The sequence below is a fragment of the Hemicordylus capensis genome, chromosome 2, assembly GCF_027244095.1.
Source record: "Hemicordylus capensis ecotype Gifberg chromosome 2, rHemCap1.1.pri, whole genome shotgun sequence".
In the NCBI taxonomy this organism is placed as follows: Eukaryota; Metazoa; Chordata; class Lepidosauria; order Squamata; family Cordylidae; genus Hemicordylus; species Hemicordylus capensis.
The window spans coordinates 212,601,195-212,623,068 of NC_069658.1; the positions used below are offsets into that span (position 1 = coordinate 212,601,195).

Sequence of the window (21,874 nt, forward strand, 5' to 3'; positions counted from 1 at the left end):
AGAGCTATATCTGCATTTCTAAAGAGAGTATCCCTCTTATCACACTAATGATTCTGCGCCAGTGCCTCTCCCTATTTGCTCCAGCTTTTTCAGAAAAAGTCACTTAAAACCAGCATTTTAAAACCCAGAAATACACTGAGATGCTAGAATTCAGAAGACAAAGCCCAGTTTGTGTGTGGAGTGCTTCCAAGGATCTCGAAGGGACTTCGGGGTAAGTTTGGCGGGTGTGTGAATGCACACACTGTCTTCTGAAGAAAATTCAGGGTAACAGCCCTGTCTGTAAAGCCTCCTAGCATCTCTAGATAGGGCTGTGAGAGAGACTCCTGCCTGCAACCTTGGAGAAGCTGCTGCCAGTCTGTGTAGACAATACTGAGCAAGATGGACCGAGGGTCTGACTCAGTATATGGCAGCTTCCTGTGTTCCAAAGGGCTGACATCCTTTTGGCATTACCCTTGGGCTGAATGTGGAGGAGGGATTCATGCAGATCCCTAATCCAGGTCACTGGGATGCCAGAATCGGGAGAGAACTTCCAAGGAGGAGAATCTCCGAAGCCTTTTTCATGATCTCTCTGTTTAGAGGAACCTCAGGACATCTAAAGTTCCTGGCTGTTCCATCGCTGCCTTACTGGCACAGCAGCAGTTAAAATCGAATCCGTATTTCATTTCCAACCAACCCCTCCTGCTGCTTCCTTTTCTGGATGTTTTATAACCATTTGTTCCAAGCTTAAAATGGATCGAACATGTTTCCGTACCAGCCTTTGAAGGCTGCCCGGGCGTCGTTAAGCTGAGCAGGTTGCTCTCACAGAGAGGAGTCTAGGACTGCCTCAAAAAGGCACACGAGAACTGTAGAGGTTAAGTGCCCCCCCCCCGTTCTTCCACCTTTATGGTTATTTCCTCCCCCCGTTGCCAAAAAGCACTAAACTCTTACATGTGAGAACTGCATCCGGCTGGACCTCAAAGGCAAAGATCGCAACTGGAGAAGAGCAGGAATAGCGTTGGAAATATAAGCAGATTTTGATCAGTCTGGCGGAAACTTGAGGACTAGTGCCTTAATTTTTAGAAGAGTTGGTGCTTCAGTCACTTTCCAGCCTTTCGCCCTCATGTGTATGGATTCTATAACTTGGTCACCAGAGTGCTTTCCAGATTAACGCCTACAACATATCTGCTAGGTGTGTTTCCATACTTCCTGTGTTGTGACACCACAGTCTCTATGCTGTCAGCAGGGTGCCATTCACATTTCGGATGCCTTGTTTCAGATCTTATATCACTGCGAATTAGTGCTATAACATGGTATGTCCGTTGCAAAAAAGTAGCTGTATTTTCCATTGTAGATTCTGGGGTTCGTTTTCAATTCGAAAATGAAGCATTTTATCACAGTTCTAGCGGGTAATCTGGAAAGTGCCCAGGAGGGAAACGCACTCAGTGTATGCTCAGGAGCACTTTCTGGTGCTGGTCTTGTGGTAGCAAACATGACTTGTCCCCTTAGCTAAGCAGGGTCTGCCCTGGTTGAATATGAATGAAGGACTACATGTGTGAGCATTGTAAGATATTCCCCTCAGGGGATGAGGCCGCTCTGAGAACAGCATCTAGGTTCCAAGTTCCCTCCCTGGCAGCATCTCCAAGATAGGGCTGAGAGAGATTCCTGCCTGCAACCTTGGAGAAGCCACTGCCAGTCTGTGAAGACAATACGGAGCTAGATAGACCAATGGTCTGACTCAGTATATGGCAGCTTATGTTGTTCCTATGTTCAGATGCCACAGAGCTGACCAGCCAACTGCTGGTGGTAGCAAGCATGAATTGCCCCCCTTGCTAAGCAGGGTCCACCCTGGTTTGCGTTTGATTGGGAGTCTACATGCAAGACATTCCACTTAGGGGATGGGGCCACTCTGGGAAGAGCCCCTGCCAGCTTGCATGCAAAAGGTTCCACGTCCCTCCCTGGCAGCATCTCCAAGATAGGGCTGAGAGCGACTCCTGCCTGTAACCTTGGAGAAGCCGCTGCCAGCCTGGGTAGACAATCCTGAGCTCGATGGGCCGATGGTCTGACTCAGTATATGGCAGTGGAAGGCAGCTTCCTGTGTCTCTGGGCTTGGCTACTTTCCGAACTTTCGGGGCAGAAGAGTGGCTCTTCTTGAAGGGCGGCTGCCCCAAATCTCCAGGTCGTATGTACTGTATGCTTCATGTGGTGTGCCATCCTTACTCCCAGACGCTGGATGCTGGGGAGGGTGTCTTGTGGGCGTGGTGGGGATGTGGGGCTAGCAGGGGTGGTCCCAGGCACCCCCATGCATTCACTTTGATTTTAGGTGCATGGTCTGCATGTGCGCGTCCGTGCATGCATCCATCCACACACCAGCAGGCACACGCCATCTGGAAGCGAACGCTGACAAAGGATTAAAAATAGTCTCCGCCGCCCCCCACATGTGCAGGAGAGGAGGTGGAAGCGGGGAAGGAGGGGGCAACCGTTGAGTAGAAATGGGGGAACTGTGCACAGAGGAGAGATCAGGGAGGGGAGACCCTGCCTCCAGGCTCCCTGGATACCTTGCGAGCATCCGGCTAGAGAGAACTCCCTGCCACTTTGGAACCTAGGAAGCTGCCATGTACTGAGTCAGACCATTGGTCTATCGAGCTCAGTATTGCCTACCCAGACTGGCAGCGGCTTCTCCAAGGTTGCAGGCAGGAATCTCTCTCAGCCCTCTATGGAGATGCTGCCAGGGAGGGAGCTTGGGACCTTCTGCTCTTCCCAGAGCGGCCCCCGTGGCCCCCTAAGGGGACTATCCTACAGTGCTCTCACATGTGTGGTCTCCCATCCAAATGCAAACCAGGGCAGACCCTGCTTAGCAAAAGGGGCAATCCATGCTTGCTGCCACAAGACCAGCTCTCCTCCCTTTGGCGTGACTCCGTTGGCAGACAGGAGCCCCAAACCCAAACGCAGCTGCTGGCGTTGTGCCGGGGAAGAAGAGACCTCGAGATTTTGGATGTGCGCCAACATCGCCTGATAATCATGTCAACAGAGACGATGGAGGAGACGTAGCACCTGTCCTGTGGGCGGCCCTCCTTCTGCACCGGACTCCTGTTTGCTTCCGTCTCCTTCCGTGTTTTTTGCGGCGTGGGAGAAGACAAGCCACAGGAAAAGACAGGGGAGGAGAGCTGGTCTTGTGGGAGCAAGCATGAGTTTTCCATTTTGCTAAGCAGGGTCCACCCTGGTTTGCATTTTCATGGGAGACTGCACGTGCGAGCAGTGTAAGATATTCCCCTTAGATGATGGAGCTGTAGCTCAGGGGAAGAGCCCCTGCCTACTTGCATGCAGAAGACCCCAGGTTCCCTCCCTGGCACCTCCAGATAGGACTGGGAGCGACTCCTGCCTGTAACCCCGGAGAAGCTGCTGCCAGTCTGGGCAGACAATACTGAGCTAGATGGACCAAGGGTCTGACTCAGTATATGGCAGCTTCCTGTGTTGCTTCGCAAATTACTCAATAGCTTTTGCTGGAAAGAAAGTCACTTGGCATTCAACAAGCTGGTCGGTGCTCAGGTCCATATGATGTCAAGGACCCAGGGTCAGCTAAGCAGCTGAGGTCATGGAAGGAGCTCTGATTCCACATTGCAGCTCAGGTTTTGCACAGCTCACCCCGTGGAGCCCCATAGCCAAAAGAAAGGAACCGCAGAAGTGACACCGAGCCAGCAGTGAGGAAGAGGAAGCAGCTGGGGGGAGAAGCCTGCGTGTAAAGGGTTAGCGCCACTGAGACAGACCTGGGCTGTGGTTGGGTTGCTTGAAAGGAGCACTGGGCTCCCAGCTGGAGCACCTGACCTCCTCCCCCCGATCAGGAGGAGGGGAGCCAGTCTTGTGGTGGCAATGAATGCCCCCTTTGCTAAGCAGGTGCCACCCTGGTTTGCATTTGGATGGGAGACTACATGTGTGAGCACTGTAAGATATCGCCCTTAGGGGCTGGGGGCATTGCTCTGTGGAAGACGAGGAAGAAGGATCCAAGTTCCCTCCCTGGCAGCATCTCCAAGACAGGGCTGAAAGAGAACCTTGGAGAAGCCGCTGCCAGTCTGTGTAGACAATACTGAGCTAGATGGACCAACGGTCCGACTTGGTATATGGCAACTTCCTTTGTTGGGAAGAGAGCTGGCCTTGTGGTAGCAAGCATGACTTGTCCCCTTAAGCTAAGCAGGATCCGCCCTGGTTGCATATGAAAGGGAGATGAGCACTGTAAGATATTCCCCTCAGGGGATGGAGCCGCTCTGGGAAGAGCAGAAGGTTCCAAGTTCCCTCCCTGGCAGCATCTCCAAGAGAGGGCTGAGAGAGATTCCTGCCTGCAACCTTGGAGAAGCCGCTGCCAGTCTGTGAAGACAATACTGAGCTAGATGGACCTATGGTCTGACTCAGTATATGGCAGCTTCCTATGTTCCTATGAGGCTGTGTTGCATATGAAAAACGCAGATTGGGGGGGAAACAAGATTCATCTGGATGCTGCGAGTGTGTGTGTGTGGGGAGGGGGTGTGCATGCTGGCACATCAGCATTTGCCAGGGAAGAGTATTTCTGTCTCAGCTGGTCGAAGCCAGTTCTGAGCCATTCACAAACGTGGGAGTTCAAGAGGGTGGGGGGAGGTGGCATCCTCCCTCGTCTCCTCGCTGCCCAGAGCCTCGGCAGAAGCGAGAAAAGCGATGTCACTCCACTGGCTCAGAAGTAGGTCAGTGGTTTTCTGGGAGCGAGAGAAATGGATTTAACCCCGTCTCCGGGCCAGAGTGGAAATAGGAGATGCGGACGACGGCAGTGGGGTGGGAGGAGGAGGAGGAGGAGGGGTGTGTGCGCTCCAGCAAGCCAGGGATGGATGCCACCTGTGACCTTTGGCTGGGAGATGCCCAGGGTTTTCGCCAAAAGTCAGAATGGGAGGCACACTTGGAGATGTCGCGTCCAAGGAATTGGGGGCCACGGTGCAAAACAGGATGCTGGACTAGATGGGCCTTGGGCCTGATCCAGCACGGCTGTTCTTAGGTTCTTATGGGGGAAGTTTTGATCAGGCTACTGTGGTTCTCTGCACCTTTATGTCGTTGCAACACTAAAGGTAAAACTCCAAAAAGAATCGGAGGGTACTGCGACATTTATTGGGGTGAAGGACACTGTGCACACCCCACGTTTGGAAGAGTCTCGTTTTAGTCCTGTCCGTCAGTGTTAAACAGCCTCCAGTCAATCACGAGTCTCAGAGACCTGCAATGGGCGAGCTTCCCCAGGCTTGGTGTGGATCAGCTGTCAGCAAGCCGAGCTCTTCCCCCAAAATAAATGGGAGATTGCATCGCGTAATCCAGGGTTTCCCAACCTGTGGTCCGCCAGAATGTCGCTGAACTACAACTCCCATCATCCCCAGACATGATAAATGGTAGCTCGGGATGATGGGAGTTGTAGTTCAGCAACATCTGGAGGACCAAAGAGGGGACCCCTGGATTAATCCAAGCCACTCCGGACAAATGTGGACGCCTGACTGGTGGTGTCCAGTCCCTACCCTGCCCAAATCCCCAAAATCCCTTCACATACACACACACCCACAGGCCTCCTACATCACTTCCCTGGTGGGCCTGAACCCTTCTCACCTGGTTACTTGGCATCTGATCTCATGTTGGTGGCAAAGAGGAGGAGGAGGGATGGAAGAGGAATTTTCACGTGGCATACTGCGGGTCTTTGGGGGCTGGCTAGATGGGAGAAGGGAAAGGACTGGATTCAGGGACCAAATACAGAGCCAGTATGGTGTCATGGTTAGAGTGTTGGACTAGGGCCAAGAAGACCTGAGTTCAAATCCCCACCCAGCCATGAAACTCTTTCGGTGATTCTGGGCCAGCCACTTTCCTCTCAACCGAACCTACTCATTCTGGGCTCCCAAGCAGGAATAGCAATTTAAATTCATCTGAGACCCATATGGCTCCCTTTCTCCCAGCCTTTAGGAGGAAAGTGCTCTTTTTATTGAACTCTGCTAATTGAATAAAGAGGCACCTTTAAAAGGGGTGGTTCCTGTATATTTAGCAAGGGGAGAGCAACTGGCCGTATCCATCCCCAGCACAGCATCCCTCCAGTGGCTGTTGCTGGTGTCTATCTTATGTTTCTTTTTAGATTGCGAGCCCTTAAGGGGCAGGGAACCATCTTTATTTATTATAGATTTTTCGATGTAAACTTCTTTGAGAACTTGGTTGAAAGGCGGTATATAAATACTTATCATAGAATTGCTGCTGCTACTACTACTACTACTAGTAGTAGTAGTAGAAGTATTCTGGGTTTGGGCCAATGAACTTTCTTGTGCTCTTTTTAAAATTTTAGCCGCATTTGCTCTGTTTTTATCTCCGAATGAAAGCCCGTGACTTGCCCCCTCCCTGCCGCTCACTCACTCACTCACCCCCTCTGCACCGATCGCTCGCTTGCTCGCTTGCCCCCTCTCTCCCACTCGCTCAGCCCCTCCCCACCTGCTCACTCACTTGCCCCCTCCCTACCCGCTCACTCACCCGCCCCCTCCCTACTGCTCGCTCACTCACTCGATCCCTACATGCTCCTCTCCCCTATCTGCATATGGAATCCCCACTGTCCAGTCACCACGGTGCTTCTGTTCTGTTACCTCTGATTGGTAAAGCACTGTGTGGGCATGGCTTGCCACGTATGACCTTAGCGTATTATATATATAGATGTGAAAATACATACATTCTTCTACAGCTTGGATTAACATCCTCTTGGACTTGAAGCATCACGCTATCTCCTGTAGAGACCATCTTGGCTTAGGGTCATAATAGAAGGTGGCCAACCTCAGAGGGTATTTGGGTACAACACACCACTATCTGGATTTCTTAGGATGTAGAAGATGGATGGATGGATGGATGGGTGGGTGGACGGATGGATGGATGGACAGGCCCGTCTATGGTCAGGAGGCTGTATGAAATCAGTATTGGTCCTGTCCAGCTCAAAAATTCTAGAAATTTCTGTCTTGTATTGAGCAGTAACCACTGGCTTTCTCTTTCTCCTTCCAGTCAAAAAAGCCAAATTTGATGGGCCCCAAGGTGAGTTGTTTCCTTTTCTTCTTCTTTTTGTCCTGCATGGCAAACTAGGTTTTAGTTTTCTACAGTAGCCCCACTTACACGTTATATCCAACACTCATGCAACAGGTGTACAGTGTACCCAGATACGGATCTGTACCCAGGTACAGTCATTCACATGTTATGTTGAATGCAGGTACAGGAGGATGCTTCCTTTCTGAATCATGCACTTGAAGGGCCTGGATCCAGGTTCACTTTTTAAATGAACACAGATAGAGTCATTCACACAGACACGTGTACGAGTGTACAGACATCTGTACACTCGCCCAACATCTGGATTGGGTTAGTGTTGGGAATTCTCTCTGGTAGAAGAAACCCTTATTCATTATAGCAGAGCGCACAGAGGCACAACACAGCAGAATTTAGTTAGGCATGCATGTATGCTGAGAGTAAAGTAACTTGGAGCCAGTTCATAGTTTCAAATCAATATAAGGAGTATTTATTAGAGAACTCCATTCTAGATAGGAAAGTGAAGAGACAGGATCTCTAATCTATCTATCTAGCTGGATGCAGATGGATTCTGCATCTCTACACACATAGTGCAGAGAGAGAGGAGCTTGCATGTTGCAAGGGAGAAGGAAGAGAAGAGAAGGGAAGAGAAAGTGGAAGAAAGGAAGGAAGGAAGGAAGTCTCTGAGATTAGCAATCTACATATCAAAGGGATAGTATCAGAGTAGTAGAGAAGGGATGACCAATGCCTTGACCCTCTAGCCTTTTGACTCACTAGTCTGTCCTATGTCACTGAGACAAGAGACAGCGCAGAGTCCTTCACTTCCAACAGTTAGTATGTTGACAATCAACCAGGATCTCAATGTCTCAACCAGGACAACAAGATGCTATCAGATAGCCAGGACTGAGTGCAGAAAATACAGCTGTCAGGGCTTGAGTCATGGACCGGTCTCAGTGGAGCCAAGAACCAAGAGTTGTGCCAGGATCCAGATCCAGAGGTCAGACCATTCAGGAGCTGGAGGATCAAGGCATAAGCTGGATGAATCAGAGGAACAGTCCTAGGAGATGGGCACAAAAAACCAAAGCACACTAGAACCAGAAAACTGCTGAGATCTAGGCCAAGTGCCAGCCCAAACAGGAAGTGTTTCAGAGCACTTCCTGCCTCAGAGGGCCAATGGCAATGCAGGATGCTGGGTGGGAAGGATGAAGGATTTCCAGAGGAGACAGGTGGAAACAAAAGAGAGAGGACATTAATCACCCTACCTGCACAACGGAAGAGCCACACATTTCCAGTGTGGGCGGGGAAAGACTTTGGTTTTCTACTCATTCTGTGTTGATATCTGAGTGGGTTGTGATCATTCAGTGATCAAATGTTTCATTCTTTGTATCACCCTTTGCAATGGCATAAGCTGCTTTGCTATTTCTGAATGAAAAGCAGGGGTGTCCCTATGGAAAACAATACCAAACAAGAAGTTCTGGTTAGAATTGATCTGCTTACTTTCCCTTCACTATGATCTTAACTGATAACTTCAGTCTTCACAGGTTAGCCCACCTCCACCTCAAACGTTCCCTAGAGATGTACAAATCGATTCGAGTTTGAATCTATTCGAGCTCATATTGGGTCGTTTTGAGTGATTTGAATTAAAAATAAAACACCTTTAAAATAAAAGGCCTGGTTTGAGTTTGAATCAAAATGGCCCCAATTCGAGCTCGAAACGATTTGAGTGATTTGAGTGTCATTCTGGTGGGCTTTTCCCCTTTGCTGATTGATTTACTGGCACTGGCTTCAGATTGGCTTCAGGTCTCCTTGCTTCTTGGTTGGCTTGTTATCATACCACTCAAGTGTTGTCATGGGCAACTGTGCCCCCATTGGCTGGGTTGAGGGAGGAAGGAGGAGGAACAAAAAAGAAGGACATTTCGAAATGTTTTCAAAGGGCCTGGGGAGGGGAGGAAGAGAGAGCCCTTAGTGTGCCCTTGAATAGGATACATCAAGAGAGGAGGAAGGAAGGAATCAAGGAAGGTTTGATTTTGTGGTTTTCTTTTCTCAGCACTATAATATGCTGTGCTATTGATGCTATATTATTAACTCTCTGGTTTTACTGGATCTCAGATTGACAAAGGCAAAACTTAGGTGCCTGCCCGTCTACCTTGAGTTGTTGTTTGGTCTGTTTGTGAAATTGTATTGTGGCAAGAAATGGACAGTGTGGCAGGTAGGAGTGTGAGTGTGAGTGTGAGTGTGTGTGTGTGTGAGAGAGAGAGAGAGAGAGAGAAGCTCCATGTCTGGCCTTGAGACTAACTTGTGCTTCACTCACTGCTCTGGTCTGTTCTGCAGTCTTCATTCTGAGTGTATGGCTCTGCTTGCTGCTAAGGGTGCTGCTGTGGCAGCTGTTGCAATTCTGAAGTGAGTCATCACTGTGTGTGAGAGAGCAACTTGTCTTGTCCCGATGATGTTAGTGCAGCGCAGCCACTGTGGCTGGCAGTGGACTGGATTCTGGGTCAGTGATTCTTTTTTGGCCATTTTTGGACTGTGTTTAGAAAAATGTGTGTTCTGTGTCGAGAGGGACAGTTTCCTTTAACTGTGTGCTTCTAATCTGTTTTGCAAGGCAAGGTCACAGAATGCATTGCAAGTTGCAATCCAAAACTTGTCATGTGCATTCTGTGAGTGCAGTTTGTTTCAGCCATAGGGAGCTTGAAACACCTCATTGTTCCGCATGGGTAGATCCTAGGGACACCAAAGTGGGTTGGGTGGTAGGACATGATGGGTGCTACCTCCCATCCAACCCACAAAATAAATGGGCAATCAAGCGGTTTTCTAAAATGTTTTAACCTTTTCCCCAAACCCCCATAGGACCCTATGAGGGTTTTTGGGAAAGGGTAAAAAAAATTTAAAAGTGCCCATTGTCCCATTTCTTTTGTGGGTTGTGTGGTAGGTAGCAGCCATCATGCCCTACCACCCAACCCACTTTGCTGTCCCTAGGACCTACCCAGGGGAACAATGGGGTGATTCAAGTACCCCATTGTTCCCTATGGCCAAGTCACTCAAATCATTCAAATCCATTTGAGTTGATTAGTCGAAACAGCTGGCAAGGCCTGCTGTTTTGATGAATCGATTCGAGGATTTTGCTATTCTATTGGAGCTTGAGTTGAATCGCAAAATCCAATTTGTGCACATCTCTAACATTCACAAGTCCACCATTTGAATTGGGGTGGATGACACCATCATAAACTATGCTGTTGAGGTGCCCCTATGTGCCACCACAACTGCACTAAATTTAGTCCAAATCTGTTCCCATTTCTGCCTCAATGCGTCTGCCATCTTGAATTGGGGTGGATGATATCATTACAAACTACGCCATTTGAGGAGTCCTTATCAGTGTTCCCTCTAACAGGGATTCCCAGATGTTGTTGACTACAACTCCCAGAATCCCCAGCTGCAATGGTTTTTGCTTGGGGATTATGGGTATTGTAGTCAACAACATCTAGGAATCCCTGTTAGAGGGAACACTGGTCCCTATCTGTCCCTACAACTGCACCAAATTTGGTCCAAATCAGTTAGGTGGCTCACAAGTTAGCCCACTTGCACCTCTAACATTCACGCGTCCGCCATCTTGGATGATATCATTACAATCTACGCCATTGAGGTGTCCCTATGTGTCCCTACAATGGTACCAAATTTGGTCCAAATCAGTTTAGGATTGTGAGGTTGGTAGTGGCAAACACACACACACAGAGCTGGGTGATCTCATGTCGTGAACTGCTAGCCAGCTATCCCTACAAGATTTACAACCCCCGGAGAGAGAGAGAGTAAACAGAAAGCAGCAACAAAACTGGATGAAGGAAAATAAAAGGCTCGCAAAGAAAACAGTAAATGAATTAAGTCCCCCTGAACTAAAACTAGGTTCGCCCCTCTAAAATTAACTGAGTAATAAGTGGAAGAAAAGACAAAACAAGGAATGAAACAAGCAAAGGACACAGAACAAGGAATTAAGGGAACAATACAGGGAAGTACAGACAAGACAAACTGGAACACAGAAAAGATATAATTCCAAGAGCACAGTATCTGCTGCCAGCGAAGTTGCAAACAGCAACTCAGCCATGAGAGACTTGAATATATAAGGCTCAACAGAACCAGGAACCAATCAGGCTTCCCTGAGTCAGCAGTTTGGCTTTCTTCCCTGTTCTCTCCTGCACCTGCGTGAGTCCCGCTGAGCCTGCCTCTTGATACTTCGTCTCACTCTAGGTGGAATCCCAGGCTCTTCCACATCAGAATTCACGTCTGGCAGCTGTTGAGAATCCTCAGGTCCCGAGTCGGGTTTCTCTGCCAGATCTTGCTGCTGTGGCTCACTAGCAGGCGAGTCTTCCTGCTCTGAGTCTTCTGACTCCGAAGTCTGAGCCATGACATCTCATAGGCTTACTTTCCTTAAGGAAAGGTTGGTTGCCCCCAGGTCTAGCATGGTGTCCTCTCTCTCATATTGCTCTTTCCCTGGCAGAAAAATTCAACACATACGTGACCCTCAAAGTGCAGAATGTGAAGAGCACAACCATTGCAGTGCGGGGAAACCTTCCCTGCTGGGAGCAGGACTTCATGTTGTAAGTGATTCCGGCGGCGATTCCGGGTGGGCTGGAACTTGGCAAAGGTGCAGACTGGATATGGGGCATGCAGAAGGGCCCAGGAAGGGGGCGGTTGTAGTATTCGAATGCAAAGGCTGACCTCTGCATTTCAATCTGTGCAGACTTACCTAGAATGCACCACCTCTCCGTTTGGGAGTGTGTTGATTGAACAGAACCGTGGGATGCTGAAGCACACGGTGTACTTTTTCTTTAGCTGTCAGTAGGTGGCACTGTTGAGCCTTTGTAGACTCGCTAGGGAAGTTCACACGATCTTCATTAGGGTACGGGGAGCCTCCTGTCCCAATTCGGGCGCAGGAGCCGCTCCCAATTTTCAACCATGTGTGAAATAAAAACAAGGTCAGAGGTGGGGCACTTTCTCACGAGTGCATCTTACCCAGATTATTTTGCAGCTTCTGAATGAGGTATGCGGGAATATCTTCCCACTCAGCTGGGGCTTGACTGACAATCAAACTCCCCACCTCCGTCTTTGTTTTTATCTAATATGCCCAGCAAATGGGAGCAGGCCTGGTCCCCCAATTAGGCGAGGTGGCTCCCAGTTGAATCTGCCCACCTGACTGAATAGACTTGGGGGGCTCTGCTCCGTGTGCTGACGCCTACCGAGGCTTGTTTGTCCGACTTGCGGAGCAGGGCCTTCTCAGTGATTGCCCCCAAGCTACGGAACTCACCTGTGGTAGAAATCCACATGGCTCCCTCTTTCCCAGCCTTTCGGAGGAATTTGGACCACCCTTTTAAAACAGACTTCTGGCCAACAAGTGGCCCGCGGCTCTTTTTATCGTAGGGTTTTGTTCTAACATATTTACCCAACTCTGAGACATGTTCTGCCCCAGTCATTTCCCCGCTGCACCATTGCCAGGGTGTGTGTACAAATTTAGTTACAAATTTCTCTTTCTTTTGGGAAAATACAGATATTTAGTCTCTATCTTTTAAGACATTTTCTTAAATTCAGAGTTGCCTTCTGTTTGGGCATATACAGTATTTTAGCCATTTGTTTTTACCAGATAAAGGGTGGAATAAAAATATAAACAATAGATAGATAGATAGGTAGAACAATGTTGATTGTGTGAACTGCTGGATGCAATCTTAATGCATTAGACTGATCTATATTGGTTGGCCTGGAACTTAAAACACACCATCTAGCTTAGTTTTGAAGTGCGTTGGAGTTCATTGAACTGTACCAAAGTGTGCCGAAATGCATTAGATGTCTTTTTCTTTAGCTGCCAGCAGGTGGTGCTGTCGGGTTTTGTTAAGGCCATGCTGCTTAAAGACATGGGCTGTGTTCAGACGAGATAGGAAACTGGAGGTCTCTTCACCTCCGGTTTCCTAACCCGAATGTCCAAACTCATGGAAATGGAGTTTGCGGGGGAAAGCAACCCATGGTTTCCCTTGCAAAACTCCACTCTGAGCCTTCAGTCAGAGTAGAGTTTTGCTGCCAGGAAGCCCATTTCTGTGGTGCCAGTGCTGTGTTCGAACGCTGGCACCACAGTTAGGGCCCGATGGGACCGGAGTTGAGGGCGGGAGCTCCTCTCTCACTGCGGCCCAATTGGCTGTGTGGACTGCCCTGCCCTGTGCGGGCTGTGCTGCCTGATTGGCTGTGTGGGCTGTCCTGTCCTGTCAAGAAGGAAGCCCGGACAGCCAGCTCCCCCACCTCCCTGCAGCCTCGCTGACTGCAGAGAGGCCCCCCTCCCCAGCGTCCGAATGCAGATGGGAGAGCGCGGGGCGGGTGCAGAACTGCGGGTCCATGCTATGTCTGAACCCAGAACCGCGGTTCCGTGCTACGTTGGAACCCAGCCATGGCAAATCTTGTAAAAGACTCCAGTGGGGGACATAGCGGGGCATGTTTCTTACGGGTCACGTCCGGTCTGGCTCCACACTGCCTGATCAATATGTGTGTGTGTTGCAGTGAAATCAACCGCTTGGACTTAGGGCTGACCGTGGAAGTCTGGAACAAAGGTCTCATCTGGGACACCATGGTGGGGACGGTTTGGATCCCGCTACGCACCATCCGCCAGTCTAATGAGGTACGTATGAAACGGAGGCACTGGGGCGAGAGAGCCACGCTCCCCTGGCCAGCTCAGTGAGAAGGGGGGTGGAGCGGATGGTTCGCTGACCCACGTCTCAAAGACCATATTGATGAGTTGGAGCTGGAAAAGGTGACCCCAAAGATCAAGGAGCAGGAGGTGCAGCTTCCCTATGTGGAAAGGCTAAAATGTCTGGGGGGACTCCTGAACAGGAAAAAAAAATATCTTCTCTCTCTCCTTGTCCCTCCCAGGAGGGCCCCGGGGAGTGGCTCACCCTCGATTCTCACGTCATCATGACTGACAACGAGATCTCTGGGACCAAGGACCCTACCTTCCATCGCATCCTCCTGGACACCCGCTTTGAGCTACCCCTCGGTACGGCTGCTGGTGTGTCGGGGAGAGGCAACGGTTTTGGGCCACACCAAGCTGAATTGGGGGTGAGGGGAGGGGGCGAGGCCTATTTGCATAATATATTCAGGTTGCAGAATGCTCATTGTGCAGACGTTGCTGCAGGCTTTTCGTGCAACAGTGTAAATGCACTTCTGTCGGTCCACACAACTGGCCGAATAATCATGGCATTACGGAACCGTGGTTGGTGTTATTATTTTATTTTATTTTATTTTATTTTATTTTATTTTATTTTATTACATTTATATCCCGCTCTTCCTCCAAGGAGCCCAGAGCGTTGTACTACATACGTGAGTTTCTCCTCACAACAACCCTGCGAAGTAGGTTCAGCTGAGAGAGAAGTGACCAGCCCAGAGTCACCCAACTAGTATCATGGCTGAATGGGGATTTGAACTCGGGTCTCTCCGGTCCTAGTCCAGCACTCTAACCACTACACCACGCTGGCTCCTAACATAACATAACCACGCTGGTTATGAAGGAAACACTCTGGTCCACTCCAACCCATGGGTTTTGTAAACTGGTAACTCCCAGACGTCCTCTGTGAAAACTAGGCCGATAGTATCTGCTTGTTTGCACATCACTTGGCTAGCTCAGGACTCAAGTGGGAAAACCTTTTCTAGATGCTAGGACCACTTCAGATTAGCATCTGGGGGGTGCCATTTTTGAGTATTCCTCTACATTAAAAAAAACATAAACTATGAGAGTCTGCGAACTTGTACAGCAGGGATGGACTCTGGAAATGTGCCGTCAAGTCGGTGTTGACTCCTGGAGACCACAGAGCCCTGTGGTTTTCTTTGGTACAATGCCGGAGGGGTTTACCATTGCCATCTCCTGTGCAGTATGAGATGATGCCTGTCAGAGTCTTCCTATATGGCTGCTGTCTGATATAGGTGTTTCCCGTAGTCTAGGAAACATACCAGCAGGAATTCGAACCAGCAACTTCTGGCTTGCTAGTCAAGTCATTTCCCCTCTGAGCCATTAGGTAGGGACATTAAAAAATGTAATCCTACACCTGAAACCTGATATGGTACAATCCCTTTTACCAGCTTGGGACTCTTCCAGCTGATTTTCACCTCATTCAGTGACACGATGTTGTTTTTAAAAATGTGATTGGAGGCAAATTAACACAGAGGACTATTCAAACATACAACACCCCCACATCTAGCCTGAAGTGGTATTGTCCCAAATGCACTTTACCATGGGATTCTGCAAATTGTATCAACTGGCGAATCTTTCTCTTCCTGTGCAGATATTCCTGAGGAAGAAGCCCGTTATTGGGCTAAGAAGCTAGAACAACTTAATGCCATGCGAGATCAGGATGATGTAAGTGGAGAGAAGTACATTATTTTAAAGACGTGGAATCTACCCGATTTTAAGTAGGGGTGCTTTCAAAATTCTCATCCCCCACCCCAGCCCGGATTTTGGAATTCCCGATTATGAGGTTTTTACCCCAACATGAAAACTGATGCATGAGGAATCCTTCTCTGCTTCTTTTCCATTCCCAGATTGTGTACAGAGCGTGGTGCATGCACGTTTTCCTGCCACTTTTGATTTATTCATGCCTTTCTCCCGTCACATTGAGGATGTGCACAAGGACGCTAATTAAACACTTTAACAAAGCAGACAAAATGTGCTTTGTACAGATGAGGGCATGAAAATACTTTTTGTGTGGTCTCTTACAGTTGTGCTTTTTGTGGTGGGAGCCCCTGGTGCCGCAGTGGTAAAACTGCCGCCCTGTAACCAGAAGGTTACAAGTTCGATCCTGACCAGGGGCTCAAGGTTGACTCAGCCTTCCATCCTTCCGAGGTCGGTAAAAGGAGTACCCAGAATGTTGGGGGGCAATATGCTAAATCATTGTAAACCGCTTAGAGAGCTCCGGCTATAGAGCGGTATATAAATGTAAGTGCTATTGCTATTGCTATTAACATTTTATTGCAGTGAATTTCATACACGAGTAATTATTAGTATTTGTATTATTTAAAATAGGGATAATGCAAGTATTAATCTTGGTTTCACTTGGCATATTCCCAATTTTAATTGCAACATGCTTTTCTGAGTGTTGATTAACCCGGTCACAACTTTCCTCTTTCCTTCCCCCACCCCAAAACAGTATTCTTTCCGGGAGGAACAAGAGAAGCCGCTTCCGGTGCACGGGTCACAATGTTGTAAGTCTGTTTGGTTCTTTTTAAAACTCACTCTTGAATCTCATCCATACAGCCCCTCTTCCCCCCAAAGCCCCCTTTGCAACTTAGGGGACGCCTGAGGGCTGCCCCTACACACTGCGGGCTTGCTGTGAAATGTCCCCACTTTGGCCGGAGTCTTAAGGAGTTGGGTCTCCCTCAGGCTCTTTAGCAGGGCTTCATGGGATGGCCAGAGACGGAGCTGATATTCTGGCCAATAGAAGCCTCGCCTTTTCTTCTCAGTCCTTCCCTCTGTGTCTTCCCACCCCTCCCTCCATCCCCCTCTGTCTCCCACTTCCTCTCGCAAAGTCTTGGACAGGTTTGGGTGGAGAGAAGATCAGTTGATGAGGAGGGGTTGTTGTGTGCAGATGCAGAAAGGCTGAGGGGAGTGCCAGAGATGGTTAAGGGAGGGAATGCCCTTTTTCGCAGTGGCCTCTGTAATGATCCGATGCTGCTGGTGCTGCCAGAAAAGTTGGCAGCACCTTCTTTTAACCTGACAAGCAAAGCATTGGAATACAACATGAGATGCTCTTATGATCCTCCAAATAGCGATGGACGATCAGAATATGGGTCAAGCTAGTCCATGCTGTTTTCAGCAGCGGCCAACCAGGTGCCTCTGAGAAGCTCACACGCAGACCGTGATAGCAGCAGTCGTCACCCAACGTCTGGTATTCAGAGGTAGAGTGCTGGTCAACATGAAGGCTCCATTGAGCTATCCTAAGGAGAGGCCTGTTGGCCTGGGCCAGTTGTGTTTCAACAGTAGCCAACCAGTTGCCGCTGGGAAGCCCACCAGCAGGTCTGTCAGTGGCAGCTATGAGAGCAAAATGGAACCTCCATGTTCAAAGGGAGTCTATCTCTCTGGACCAGGCACTAGGAAGAAATGACAGGGAAGGAGTGTTCCCTTCATACCCTGCCTGTGAGCTTCTAGGATTTATCCAACTGCGAGGTGTCATCCTCCCTAATCCTTCTAGGGCTAAAAAGTACTGACTGTGTTTAGAGGTGGCCTGTCTCTTAAAGGGACATGTCTTCTTGGTTTTCTTTGTAGGCAACTGGAATTATTTTGGCTGGGGAGATCAACAAAGTAAGTATGCAAGTTCCTCTCCTGCCTGGAGTTCGGTTCACAGGTTCCGCCTTCCCTGCAATATGGCCTTCTTCTCAACGCTGCAAAGTCAATCCAATTTGACTGCACTGTGGCAGTCCTGAGAGTAACCAAGAGGGAGGGCAAATTCCATGAAAAAGCAAACGGATTTTGCAAGGGCACCAAAACCCAGAAAGGAAGGGAGCTGTTCATTGAACGCAGTCACCTCCAAAAGTGAAGCGTTCAGCATGGCCCTATTCTCATTCAGACTTAAGATGGGTAGTTGATTCAAACTGGTAGCTGAAAAGAAGGCTGCACTCTGCTAGTTTTTGTTTCTGTTTGCTTGTTTTTAACATTAAAGGGGACCCAGCTTTGTGGGGAAAGAGCAGGGGTTATTATAGATACAGAAGTAACTATACAGCTACATAAAGTGGCAGATTTTACCTTTGCTCCCAAAGAAACAATGGGGATACGTTCGCATGCCAAGGGGGTTCTCCAGTCTCCAATCTGTACCCCTTGTGTACAACCTACTGTCCCCCCCTTCCCTTTCCACTCCATAGAATTTACCGCCAGGACGTAGGACATGCACCTTATGTGGCCTGTGCAGTCAAGCTTCCCATCCATTTGTTCTGCCCGTCATTCTGATCATGTTTCTCCTCCTTTTCTTTCTCCACATCAACTCAATCTTCCTCCATCCTTGTATTCTATCTGAATGACTTCAACTGATGTTTAAAATGCCTTTGTCGTCTTGCTTACCACTTATCTACCTGGTCTTCTCTTTTTTTTTCACCTCTCTTCTCATTCTCTTTGCTCCTCTGATTCCCATAAATCCAAAATTCCATCTTCTGTGCCTCAGCTGTATCTGTTTTTCCTTTGCTGCCCCCTACTGTACACCAAACTGTCGCCTTTCATTCATTCATTCATTCATTCATTCATTCATTCATTCTTATCCTGCTCTTTTTCCAAGAAACTCACGACAGTGTACGTAACTCCTCCCACCATTTTATCTTCACAACAACCCTGTGAGGTAGGTTAGGCCAAGAGAAGGGACTGGCCAAGTCACCCAGTGAGTTTCATAGCTGGGTGGGCATTTTGAACCTGGGTCCCGTATTGGCTTTATCCCTACAGCATCGAGGTACATTAAGCACGCTAGTCACCTTCATATGTAAGTGAATGGTTACCATTCATGTTTATGGGCAATGAAAAATTTGAAATTTAATGAGAAATGCTGGCTATAGGGCTGTTGCTGCAGAGAGGACCAAACCTGCCCCACTCTTCAAGCTCCAGTGGCCTGGTCTGTGCTGATAGGGCTTCCGCCAGGGTAGAGATACATCCAGTCTGCTAGGCGTACAGGGAAGCATTGATCACCCACACGGGGTCCTTGGAGTACAGGCCCTTCCTATACCGTCCCCACACACCCCCTCACTATAATGACTGCCATGTTGCGACTTCATCGTTTCACCTCCCGTGGTCTGTCGGACCCCCTTTTTTTTTGTTTCCAGACGATGACCCCGACAGCACCGTGGACGACCGGGACAGTGATTACCGGAGCGAGACCAGCAACAGTATCCCGCCCCCCTACTATACCACCTCCCAGCCCAATGCCTCGGTTCACCAGTACCCCATGCGCCACCAGCAGCGAGCGTCCCGGGACTCCTACACGGACTCCATGCAGAGCTATGAGATGGACTACTCTGATCATCATCCAATCAGGTAGAGTGGGCAGAGACCTTCTCAGCTCGTGGCCTGTAGAGGGAAGGATCTGGTGAGAGTTAGCAGATGGTTGGCTTGGTACAGTAGGTGGTTGCCATAACCCTGGTTCCAGGACACCGCCCCCCCTCTCCAATCGGGGCGCCAGGCAGACAGTTCTGAGGATGAGACCAGGTGGGGAGAACCTAGGACCCTGCCCCAACATGACCCCGTGCAACTGGAACCCACCATACCAGGAGAAATAGGGGAGCCTGGGCTAACACCTCCACCAAACCCAAAGCCCCACCTTCATCCCCCAACTCAAAGGAGTTCCCTAAAGATCTGCTAGTCCCAGTAGAAGTCCCCAGCACCTAAGCACTAAATAGGCCTTGGGCCTGATCCAGCAGGGCTGTTTTATGTTCTTAAGCAATAAAGCAAGACCCCTTTAAGGCATAGAGCCTTCCCAACGGAAGGGGAGGAGCCAGTTTCCTCTGCCTAAGCAGCAACTGCAAGAATGCAGGAAGCTGCTGGAGCAACATTCTGTTGGTGTTGCCTTACCCAGCTCCTGTGATCCTGCTCAGCCAAGGTGCTGACTCCCTGCCCTCTTAGCTGTCCAAACTTTGTGGTGCTCCAGCATCCCTTCTTCAGTTCCCAGATGTCCAGTTCCTTATCCCTAATCAAAATGCATGCTAAAAAATGTCAGCCTTAAATCATGGGCATTACAGCGGCACCTGATAGCACTCACTGCAGAGTCATCACAGATTGCCACATGCAAAAACATGATGGGTTTTTAGCCACGATATGATTGTCCTGTCTTGGGAGCCATCTTGGATTTCTCTTTTTTTAAAAGGAAAGGAACACAGGGTAAAACCCCTGCTAACTGGGCAAAGAGGCACCTTTTAATGTGGTGATTCTCTTTATTAAGCAGGGGGAGAGCAACTGGCCCTATCCACCCCCAGCACAGGACCTCCAGTGGCTGTTGCTGGTGTCTATCTTACGTTTCTTTTTAGAATGTGATGAGCCCTTTGGGGACAGGGATCCATCTTATTTATTTATTATTTCTCTGTGTAAACCGCCCTGAACCATTTTTGGAAGGGTGGTATAGAAATTGAATTATTATTTCTTGTTTACACAGTCAGACAGGTGTAATTGACTGGTTTGTTTTATCCAGACATCGAGTCCTTATTTTATTTATTTATTTATTTATTTATTTATTTATTTATTTACACAGTCAGACAGGTGTTATTGACTGGTTTGTTTTATCCAGACTTCGAGTCCTTCCCAAGGACCTGGGATGGCTGAAATTATTATTATTAACAACAACAACAACAACAACAACAATTTCCTACTCTTTTGAAACATGCCATCCCTGCCCACCCTGCCAGTAGTCTGAGGTGATATAGTCTGAGGTGGTATAGTCCCAGCAGGATTCCATCATGTGTCTTACTTGAAAGTCTAGCTCTGTGCTCCAGGAGTGCCAGACCTGGGCTTCCCCCTCTCTCCCTCTCCCTTTCCCCACTGCTGGTGTCTGGAGCGGTTTCTGGACCCCGTGGGAGGTGTCTTTTCTGTCCAGCGGATGTAATGCCTCTCATATGCTGACCGTCTTCCTCTTCCCCCCCTCCGGCAGACGCTATGGTAGCGTAGAATCTGCCGCGAACGGGCGCAGCGACGCTGAGTCCGCTTCCGAGTCAAGTAGGCGCACAAGCCGCCAGCCCTCCCTCGAGAGCAGGCGTTCCCTAGACCTATCTGATAGGTGGGTCTCTCTCTCTCTCTCTCTCTCTCTCTCTTGTCTTTTCGCCATGTGCCTTTTGCAGAGTAACGTGGTTCTTGGTTTTGCAACCTGGGTTAGGCCGTTAGCATCCCTCCAGCTGTGGCAGCCACTATTACCTATCCCCGGTTTAAAAAAAAAATTCTCAAAGCATGCTGAATTTGAACCCAGGACTTTATTTATTTATTGTTATATTTATTTATTGCTACATTTATATACCGCCTTTCATTAAAACAATCCCAAGGTGGTTCCATTAAAACAATCCCAAGGCGGACTTTGCTTCCTTCTGGACCATTTCCCCATGCCAATATATTTCAGTGTCCCTGGGGCATGTGCAGAGTGCTTTCCTCTTGTTATCGAGGACCTTCAAGCAGTCCCAACACATCGGAAGGCTGATTGATGGGGACAGGGTGTGATTTCCTGGCAGCTTGGAGCTCTCTCTCTCTCTCTTTCTCATTTGACAATTCAGAACTATTTTTTGAGTAGGAGACAATTCCATGCAACATCTCCTCTCTAAACGAGGCGATTGCCAATTCCTTAGAGGAGGAGATAAGCAGGCCATGCACAGATACATTTATTTATTTTATTACTTATTTATGATGTTTATATACCGCCTGATATATATACATACAAACACACAGACATGCGAAAAATTGCCTCAGTCGATTACAATCGCAGCATATTATAAAGCTCTGGAGACCTGCACCCAAAGGTTAGTCTAAATCCAAAGAGGTGGAAATGTTCATAGATTCTCTGCCAGCCCCACATCCCTGCCTCAGTTTCCCTTTCCCGGCCCCACCACCTGCTCTCCTTATCTTGCTCTGGCCCAACACTTTAGCCGGGCTCCGAAGTCTCCAAAATGCTGCTCCTCTCACACTTTCTAGAGCTTGTGGCCTCTCTCACTTACCGCCAGGCCTGAGGCCAATCAGATGGGCACCCTTACAGCTGCGTGAGGGGGCTCTCCCTGGCTGGAGGTGTGGTTTCGGTCTAACCCAGGTCTGTCCTGCATCATGTCTGCATGTGCTTCCCGTAGCCCTCTGCACTTGCTCAGAGGTTGTCTAGTGAATCTGCTGTAGTATTTCTCC

General features: G+C 48.9%; 1 protein-coding gene across 12 annotated transcripts in view; it reads left to right on the forward strand.

Annotated features, from left to right (window-relative positions):
* Positions 1-21,874, forward strand: part of LOC128343637 (protein unc-13 homolog A-like) — a 119,592-nt gene that overhangs the window by 14,010 nt on the left and 83,708 nt on the right. For 9 of the 12 annotated variants that reach the window (XM_053293059.1, XM_053293063.1, XM_053293065.1 and 6 more), the window contains exons 2-10: positions 7,003-7,032; positions 11,507-11,606; positions 13,549-13,666; positions 13,918-14,041; positions 15,324-15,397; positions 16,185-16,239; positions 17,300-17,335; positions 18,835-19,045; positions 20,649-20,774. In XM_053293059.1, coding sequence (XP_053149034.1) covers positions 7,003-7,032; positions 11,507-11,606; positions 13,549-13,666; positions 13,918-14,041; positions 15,324-15,397; positions 16,185-16,239; positions 17,300-17,335; positions 18,835-19,045; positions 20,649-20,774 — 874 coding nt within the window. The remainder of the gene's footprint in view (positions 1-7,002; positions 7,033-11,506; positions 11,607-13,548; positions 13,667-13,917; positions 14,042-15,323; positions 15,398-16,184; positions 16,240-17,299; positions 17,336-18,834; positions 19,046-20,648; positions 20,775-21,874) is intronic. The other 3 variants (XM_053293067.1, XM_053293061.1, XM_053293069.1) reach the window with 3 other exon arrangements.